At 39.4% G+C, this 9395-nt stretch overlaps 1 protein-coding gene across 2 annotated transcripts in view; it reads left to right on the top strand.

Moving 5' to 3' along the window:
• The window catches only part of syt7b (synaptotagmin VIIb), a 130266-nt gene that overhangs the window by 114013 nt on the left and 6858 nt on the right, over positions 1-9395 (top strand). For both annotated transcript variants that reach the window (XM_005724295.1, XM_013908494.1), the window contains one exon: positions 6139-6274. In XM_005724295.1, the coding sequence (XP_005724352.1) occupies positions 6139-6274 (136 nt within the window). The remainder of the gene's footprint in view (positions 1-6138; positions 6275-9395) is intronic.

Consider the following 9395-nt stretch of genomic DNA (forward strand, 5'->3'; position numbering starts at 1 on the left):
AAAAGAAACATTTATTAAGGACTGATTATCCATTTATTAATGCCAAATAGGCTATTTACATATACTTAATAGATATATTGTTCAAAGTTTGTTATAGACACATATTATGTGAAAGCAAGCTAAAATATAAAAGTATGGAATATGAATAGCATGTAAGGGTTGAGAAACATGGAAGATTAATTAAGTTATACATTTGTGAATTGATTACATAGAATGAAAATGTCTTTTCAACAAAACTTTTATTAGTTAGTTAACATTAATGTTATAAGCCCTCAGACATATGAAGGGACTAATATAAAATCAGTGCTTTTGGGAAATGGTGATATTGTTTAAAAAGTGTCCCACAAAGTTAAGAGTGGAACAAACACTGTTTTTGATCACAACAATAAAGGGATAGCCAGCATTCAAAGATTCAAAGGATAGGAATTTAAAGATGTGGACCAAGACCAGGAAAGACAAAAGAGAATTACTGAATCATGGTCAAAACATTTTGTGATTTTATTTACTTTTGATTTTTGTCCAAACCCAGATTGTATTTCGTGTCTTTACTATAATCAAGAGCAGAGAACTTGCTTTAATCCACCTTTGTGCTTTCAAGCATATGTTTTCAGTGGGGACCGGTTTGAAAACTGTGGTTATTGGCACAGTCAAAGTAATTCTAAATGTCTGCTGCCAACACTAAAATCTCAGCATCCCACTTAGTACCTAAAAATGTTAAAATGTTTGTTTCTATATTCCAGGTAGGTTGTACTGTTGAGTTATTTTCCTCTTATTTTTTTTTAAATGAAACTCTTAAGAAGGATTTATTTTAAATGTGTTTTCAGTGGTAGCTCAGTTTCATGGATAAGACATTCCTCACTTTAAACTATAGGGCACATAATATATGCTTGTCAGCTGGTCTCTACACAAAGAGTCTATAAATGCTTATTTGTAGGAAGGGTTGGCAAAGTGACAGCCCAATGAGCCCTACTAAATCACTATCAAACACACAAGACAGAGGCCACATGAACCTTAAACAATGAACCTTACATAAACACAGCTGGGCATTTTCTCCATTATTTCCCTACAAGATCTCCTTTTTATTTTGCTGTGAATATTTGTCGAGAAATGACCAAAGCCATGTAATGTGCATTCAGTCCTTTAACACAATGTATATACAGAGATCAGGCATCACGTTATAACCCCCTTTCTAATATTATATTGTCCACCTTTCTGCTGATAAAACAGCCCTGACCTCTTGAGGCATGGACTCTACCAAACCCCTCAAACTGTGCTGTGGTATCTCACACCAAGGTTTTAACAACAGTTAAACTTTAAGTCCTGTAAGTTGCGAGGTGGGGCCCCTTGTTTGCCCACATCATCCCACAGATGCTAGATTGGAGTGAATTCATGTCAACATTTAAAACTCGTTGTGCTCCACAAACCATTCATGAATCATTTTTGCTATGTTTGCCTGTTTGCACTGCGGGAGGAGGCCATAATACCTGCAGGAAACCCGTGCCGGCACATGGAAAACATACAAAGTATAAGTATCAGTGTTGGGTTACTTTGAAAAAGTAATTAATTATAGTTAGTAGTTACTTCTTCAAAAAAGTAACTGAGTTAGTAACTAAAAGTAATTAATTACTTGAAAAGTAACTATTGCGTTACTTTAAAAAAACATTTAACCCTCTGGGGTCCAGGGTATAATTGGCCATTTTTCACTACTTTTGATTTTCCCTCCACATTTCACCTTTAAAAAGTATTTACTTTGCCTTGTTTGGTATCATCCTTTTGGCCGTCATGGTGCATTTTTCCACCAAAACGAACGGGCTGTTTTTTGTTTTGTTTTTTAAATTTTTGTTCATAAGCAGAGAGTGCTTGCTAGCGCTGTCCTTAGACAGTAAACATGAAACTATTCAGGAAGAAACACGCGTATATATATTGTTTATCATGACTATGACATGGCCTATCAGCACAGTTTAAAAACTGGTATATATCACCTTGTTGCTTTGTCATCTTAAAGTCATGTGATTGGCTTACCACGACTACTTTATGTCTCTGAATACGGGACAATTCCGTTTTTTACGGGACAGTTGGCAACTCTACTAACTAACCTTATGAATAAGTTCACTATCAGTAACATCATAGCACCCACCCAGCTGTATAGAAACTCTGTCACGCTAGATAGTACACAGTACGAGTTATTGTAACGGACTGTAAAAAGTTAGCACAAATAATAAACTCCACCTAACCTTGGTTTATATCTGACCCATATAGACTGCAGGTCATAACTTCCTACCTGAAGTTCAGTTCACCTGACACTCGGACCGGAGGCCGCCTCGGGTCTCTCCTCCTCCTGCCTCCCCTTTCTCTCATCCACCTGCTGGCCTCTGTGGAAGCTCCACCATAGCCACCACCAAACAACTGAGTTATTTTTACACATCGGCCAGCATCTGGCCAATCCACCATCTTTCATTGTTTATACCGTTACAAAAAAAAAAAAAAAAAAAAACACCCATCGGCCCATAAAAACAAAAAATCACCATCAGCCCACCGGGCAAATGCCCGGTATGCCCGATGGCCGGTCCAGCTCTGCTTGTTAGTAACGGTAACGGCGTTGTAACGATAGAAATAGTAATTAGTTAGATTACTCGTTACTGAAAAAAAGTAACGCCATTACTTGTAACGCCGTTATTCCCATCACTGATAAGTATGATCAGTCGGGCCCCTTAGGCCCACCCACAATGTTAGGCTCCTAGGCAATGGCACTAACTACTCCACCACCACAGCACAATTACAAGTCTTTGTGTCTGTGTCAAGGTACCCTCTGTCCTCTCTATGAACTCTGTTAACGATGTGAACCATTTATTCTCACTGTTTGGTCCTTCAAAGCTCAGCAGGTACCTGGCTCTGCGGGAACTTGTTCAAATATGGTAGGTCTCGTGAGAATGTCAGGTTTTCCATTTAACTCATCTCTTTGCTTCGTAAAAAAAATTGTGTGTTAAGTTGTGCTTTGTGAGCTGATCAGCTGCTGTACAAACTTTAGATGTATTAGTGGTGAAATATTAACAATGTGTAAAACACAGACCACACACTGTGCCGGTGAGAGTCACATCAGTGGCAGAGCGAGACATCCAGGTGTTATGTAATTATTTAAGGTGGGACATGGTTCCCTAACGTATTAAGGGTCGATATTAAAAGGTTCAATTGAGTATTTTTAGCTTAACCTGCAGGGATCACATGCATGTGAGACTAATCTGCATTTGACAGACCTGTGGAACATAAACCATTACAGTTTGAATTGAGGCTGTGGTGCATCGTTGGCTCTATGACCTGCAAATCACAGGAAATAAACGCGGAGTGACGAATCCATTCTTTTCTCTTCCACACCATATCCTTTTCTTTTTTTACCTCTTCTTGTTCAGCATCGTTCTACTTCTGCTTGTCTCTTTGCTGTGTAACCCCTGTCTATCTCTCACCCCTCTTTCTCCAGCCTCCTTCTATTTTGCTTTCCTGTGTTACACGTCAGTTTGCTTCCTCTGTCTGCTTTTTAGCATGTCTGACTCTCCTCGCCAATTCTGTTCTGCTTTGTTTCAGAGCTTTTATCCCATCTCCCCTTCTCTGAGCTAAAGCTTAATGTGTGTCTAACTGTGTCTCACATTCATTCGTTCATTGTCTCAATAAAAATAAATCATCTCCTTTGCTTTTACTCTAATTTATCTCATCTCGTGGATCATCTTTCCCTTCTTTTAATCTAACTTGCGCTGTTACCTTTGTATTTAGTATCTCACCTGCTCACTCGCTCGCTATTTCTGTCTGTCTGACTGTCACTCTCGCTATTTTTTGTTTTTCTCACTGCATCATCTTATTAGTGTTATTTGTCACTATGCCTAGACTGGTATCACATGTTTGTATTTTTCTGTATCCCAAATAGTTACATAATGAAAAAGCTGGGAACAATTTTTTAGCAGCATCGTTAAAAGCAGCATTTGTTTCTAAAAATAGTTTTCTGTACAGATCGTCTTCAAAGTGTCTAAAGTGACAGGTGGTGTCTGACAAAGTTTTGCACTGGTGTATGTTTATCTTGGAGCGTTTTTAATTTATATATATATTAATAGTCAACCACTGCAAGAAATTGGCCATGACTGCTTTAATGTCTTTTTGATGCAATTTTATTACAACCTATGCTACCTGAGCAACTTAAATACAAAAAAGTATCTGGATCACTGTAATATGTTCAGTTCAGTTCAATTCAGAGGTATTTATGTGGCGCAACATCACAACAACAGCTGCCTCGAGGTTCTTTATACTGCAAGGTAAAAACCCTACGGTATTCAGGAGGAAACCACAACAATAAGACGATTCCCTGTGAGCAAGCACTGTGCTGTGGTGAGAAGAAAAAATTCTTACTTTCACCAGGAGGAAACCTCCAGCAGAACCAGTCTCAGGGAGGAGCAGCCATCTGCTGCAATCAGTTGGGGGTTAGGGGAAAGAGAAAAGGGAAAAAAGAGAGCACAGGGAGACATGACCAATCCCAAAATAGGGGAGAGAGGAGAAACAATTAAATAGATTTTTTTTTTTAAAAAAGGAAACAGTTATTAATATACCAGTGTGAGAGTCTGTTGCTGCACGTGGTTGACTGTTTTCACTTGTCAGTTATCAGACATTGTGTTAGGTACACCTGTTTCACTGCAGATTGATGCAAACATTTTCTCAGCCAATCACAACTCAGTGCATTTAGGACTTTGACTTTGAGTGTTGCATGGCTGTTGGTGCCAGATTGGGGTTTGCCCACACAACCATCTCAGAAAAACACAAAATATCCAGTGAGCAGCTGTTCTCTGGGTGATGACAGCGCTCTGCTGCAACATTCAGATGGCAGTGACAGAATTTGGAATAAATAACATGAAAGCATGGATCCTGGTTTGTATCAAAGGTTAGGGCTGATGGTGGTGATGTAATGGTGTGGGAGATATTTTCTTGGCACACTTTGGACCCCTTAGTACAAACTGAGCACAGATCGAATGGCGGTCCAGCTGACTATTGCTGCTGACTGTGTCCATCCCCTTATGACCACAGTGTATCCATCTTCTAAAGGCTGCTTCCATCAAGAAAACATACCATTCAAAAAGCTCAAAGCTGAGGTCTCCTCCTCCATAGTCACTGGATCACAGAGCAATTATTCACATTATTGATCTGCAGCCATCAAATCTGCAACATCTGTGTGGTGCTATCATGTCAATATGGACCAAAATCTCTGAGGGCTGTTTGCAGCACCTTGTTGAATCTTTGCAATGAAGAATTCATGTAGCTGTGAATGTAAAAAGGAGTCCAAAACAGTAGCAGCCAGGTGTTACTAAAGTGTCCACTGATATTTGTCGTTATTTACAGGGGCAGTGTAATTTTCCATCCAGCAGTTGCTGCAAACGTATTATTGCTTAATGTCACTGTATGCTGGCAGGAAGATTGACGTTATTTGAAACTAATGTAATGGGAAAAGGACCCACGAGACAGAATTACAATTCAAAGATCCAAATTTTTAATCTATGCAAGCAGACTGCCACATGAGGTGGGCAAAAAAACCCCAAAAACTAGTTCAAAAGGTCACTTAAAGGGAAAGATTAGGAAAAACGCACAAGGAAATACCTGGAAATGGAAGTGGAACAGCAAGGAAACAAGAGTAATTGGGTAATGTAAGCCAGGAAGTTTACCTTACCTTACTTTGGTTTATTAGGATCTTGAGGCCACAAATCTTTACATTTTCATGGTGTAATAATGAAACACACACATGCAAACCAACTTATAACACAAACCGTGACTCAAATCAGGGTAAGCCCTTTAAATTAGACAGTTTTTTCAATCCAGTTTTATTGGTTTCTTGTGTTATCTGTATTGACAGTGAATTCTCTCCCTTCATAGGCCATTATAAAACTGTTCTTTTCACTGCATTGGTTCTTGCTGTAGGTAATGATAATTGACTTCCTGTGGCCTGTCTGGTAGGATATTGGTTCTTAGCTACACTTAAATACAAATTTTCAAAACAAATAATTAATATTTGGCCCGAGGATGTAAACTACATGTATTGAGGATAAACTTAGGAACACTGGAAACAAGCTATATGTGTAAAAATCACTGTGCTTGTTTCTGTTTTAACAGAACTCCAGGTAACAAACCAGGCAGCAGCCCCAGAGGTCAGACTCCAGATGAGACCGGACGCCGCCACGGGCAGGGCCACGAAGCCAACTCTTCTGTTTCTGACTTGGCCAACTCGGTCACCAGTGACATGCTCATGGTAACATACACGAGTACTAATAGCTCAGATCTGTAGTCTGCTTTCTGCATTGATGATTTCAACTATATTTAGAGAGGGAGAACTGCTTTTGGCAAAGCCTCTGAATCAGAATAAATGAGATGGCAGAGAGACTTCACTGGTACTTTCAGATCATCTTTCATAATCTAAGATGAAAGGTGCATGCAAATCTGGAGATAAGAAAGTGGAAGACGAGCCAAAGGAGTAGATGAAAATAGTGTAAAATGTTCAAAACTTTCACCCGTTTGTGATTAATCACCATTACAAAGAACACTGTTTTAAAAGCTTAAATTAATACATTTAGCAGTACTGTTTATGTTTATCGCCTGTGCTGCCCAGTTTTCTAACTTATAGCAGCTAATCGTCTTCTTTGAGGCGGTTTGCAGCTTGACAGTTTATCTTACCTTTGAAAACAGCAGCTGACAGTTGAGTTAAAATGATCCACTTTCACTGACTGTGCTGAATTAAATGTCAGCGATAAAGTACAATCCCAGCTTCTTTTCTTTCTTTCTTTTTAAGCATCGTGGCCCTATTTTTGTATTTTGACAATCATTGCTATCAGTAATAATAACACCTAACCTGTCAAAGTCATTTCTGAAAAAACACAAAAATGTAGCGTGCCAGTGGGGTGTCTGTTTGCAGCCAATCTAAAATGAAAATATATTTTAGAGGTAGTAGATTTTCTCAGAAACCTTCAATTTTCCCCACCAGATAACCTTTTTGCTTGCTTACCTGCTTTCTAGATCACAGTGGTTTATTTGATAAGTGCAATGATTTTCTTTGATATTTCACTATATGAGAAATAATTGGCAAGGCTTCAAAGATAAGATCAAAGTTGCAATGCAGATTTATTTATCATGAGCTACGTGTCACTTACTCTATATAATGCAGTCTTTTGGTTCAAAGACGGAGAAAGCCTACGCGCTTCAGTTCAATTGAGGAGGAAAGCTGTTTGAGAAGTCTTTCATCACTCAGGAAAGTGCTTTCTCCTTCACCCTCAGCGCACCTACCTGTAGAGCGTTACAGTTAGCTGCGGCTATACAGTAAGTCAGCTAACTGAAACATAAAGCAATCATTACCCTGAAGTGAGACTCCGGGAGGGGCGGCAACGTGCACCTGATTCAGAGAGGTTCGGTAATTAGCTGTGAGAGAACATGCAGTGCTGCTGTGGGTGCTGTGAGAATATGGCAGATCGGTATGAGCACTGTGTAATTATGTGGGTTTCATGGGGTGTCTGAGGAATTCACAGTGGCAGTGCCTAATGATAATACTCATTCTGGGCACTTTTGCCAAAGCCATCTATATATTACACAACCCTCCTTTCATGCTGAAAATACCAATCCTGCACTTTTGAGCCACTTGTGGTGCTATATGAAAAGACATAGTCATATATACAGACAGTGCTGAGAGGAGGGACCGAGTGAAATGTTATTGGACGTCACAGTATATATGCATCCAACCCACTCAAGCATCTCAGGTGATAGGGGTTTGGGGGAGATTGCATGGGGGTCCTGTCAGCATCAGGTTCTTATCAGTACGTACTCTGACACGGCTTTCATTTTGTGTGGTGCTCACAGAGTGGTGGAAAGTGTGGTGTGAAAAGTGTCTTTGCCTATAATCACACATCCACACATTATAGGGAGGCTTATATGTGCTTTATTTGTTTAAAGGATAAGGCTAGTGATATTCTACCATTTGTTGCCACTGTCAAGGAATCTAATGGATGGATCCCGAGCACCCGAGGGTTAGCCCATTCATTTTTGAATCGCAGTTACAAAGGAAAGGAAAGGGTTGTAACATTTTGACAATAATAGCTCAGATTTATAGACAAACAATATCTGATGAAACAAATAAAAGTGTGCTTTATGTTGTTCTTGAACACTTGCAGTCAAGAATTGCTAAAAGTGCTCATGAGCTCTCCAAAAACTACTTGGAATCAGCCGTTCTAAGAGATCGGGAGATCCGACTGGAAGTGTCGCTTGTAGAGGTGAAGTCTGGTTGCTTTTTTCAAGACTGACATGTGTGACCCTTTCCTAGATCACAACAACTTTGACTCACAGGACAGAAGAAGCATTGTGCATTGTAGAGATGCACAAAGGTGGCTAGAAAAAAAAAAGTTAAATGCTTTTTTATGAGTGTTCATCGAGGTGCAAAAGGACAATTTGATTCAAAGTGGAGGTATGTAGGGCTGCTGTGCTCCCAAGAGTGGCTGGCCTGCAAAGATCACACAACGAACTCAACACGAAGCCCTGAAAGAAGTGAAAAAGAACAGAAGTCAGACAGCAAAAGTGGGACATCTGCACAGATCTCTGCAGCTCCCTCAAATCTGACTTTTTTTTATCCACTGTGAGAAAAATGCTGCATAACAATGAGGAAAGGACAAGAAGAAGAAAAGAGCATGTTGTAAGTTTGGAATTAGGCCTGGCCTCTTGGCAATCCATGGGGAAACAATGAATTTAAAGTTGTTTGAAGAAGTTTTGAACTGTAGTATCAGGGCAAAAGGCACTGACGAAGAGCACACAAGTAAATTAAGAATCAGAATCGCTGAAAAAGAACAAAATTCATGCTTTGAGATAGCTGAGTCAGAGTCCTGACCTTAACCCAACTGAGATGCTGTGGCATGACCTAAAGAGTCCACTCAAGTCATCTCAGAATAACTGATGAACTCAAACCAGTTATGTAGTGAGGAGCAGTCCTGAATTCCTCCTTAATACTGTGCTGGTCTCATAAGCAGTTCGAGGAAACATCTGACAGGAGTCACTGCTGATAAAGGAATGCAGTCGGAGGGATTATCACCTATGCATAATTAGAACATAAAATGTAAAACTGTTTTTTTTTTTTCTTTTATATATTGGGGTTTAGATGAAGATCTGTCCTTGTTTTTGTAGAAGTGCTGAAAGCCTAAGTTACTTTTTTCCCAAAGGGTTAGCACACTTTTTCTTCCAACTGTGCATTTAACGACATGACTTCCAAAAAACAGATGTGCTCTGCGGTTTTTAGCAAATGTTACTCAAGCAAGAGTAAATGATACATTTATGTGTGGTGTGTGTGAGTGTGTCTATATAATATGATATAATCTATATATAGATAATTCTATCTGTCT

The sequence above is a fragment of the Pundamilia nyererei genome, unplaced genomic scaffold, assembly GCF_000239375.1.
Source record: "Pundamilia nyererei isolate P.nyererei 1_Seehausen unplaced genomic scaffold, PunNye1.0 scaffold00011, whole genome shotgun sequence".
Taxonomy (NCBI): domain Eukaryota; kingdom Metazoa; phylum Chordata; class Actinopteri; order Cichliformes; family Cichlidae; genus Pundamilia; species Pundamilia nyererei.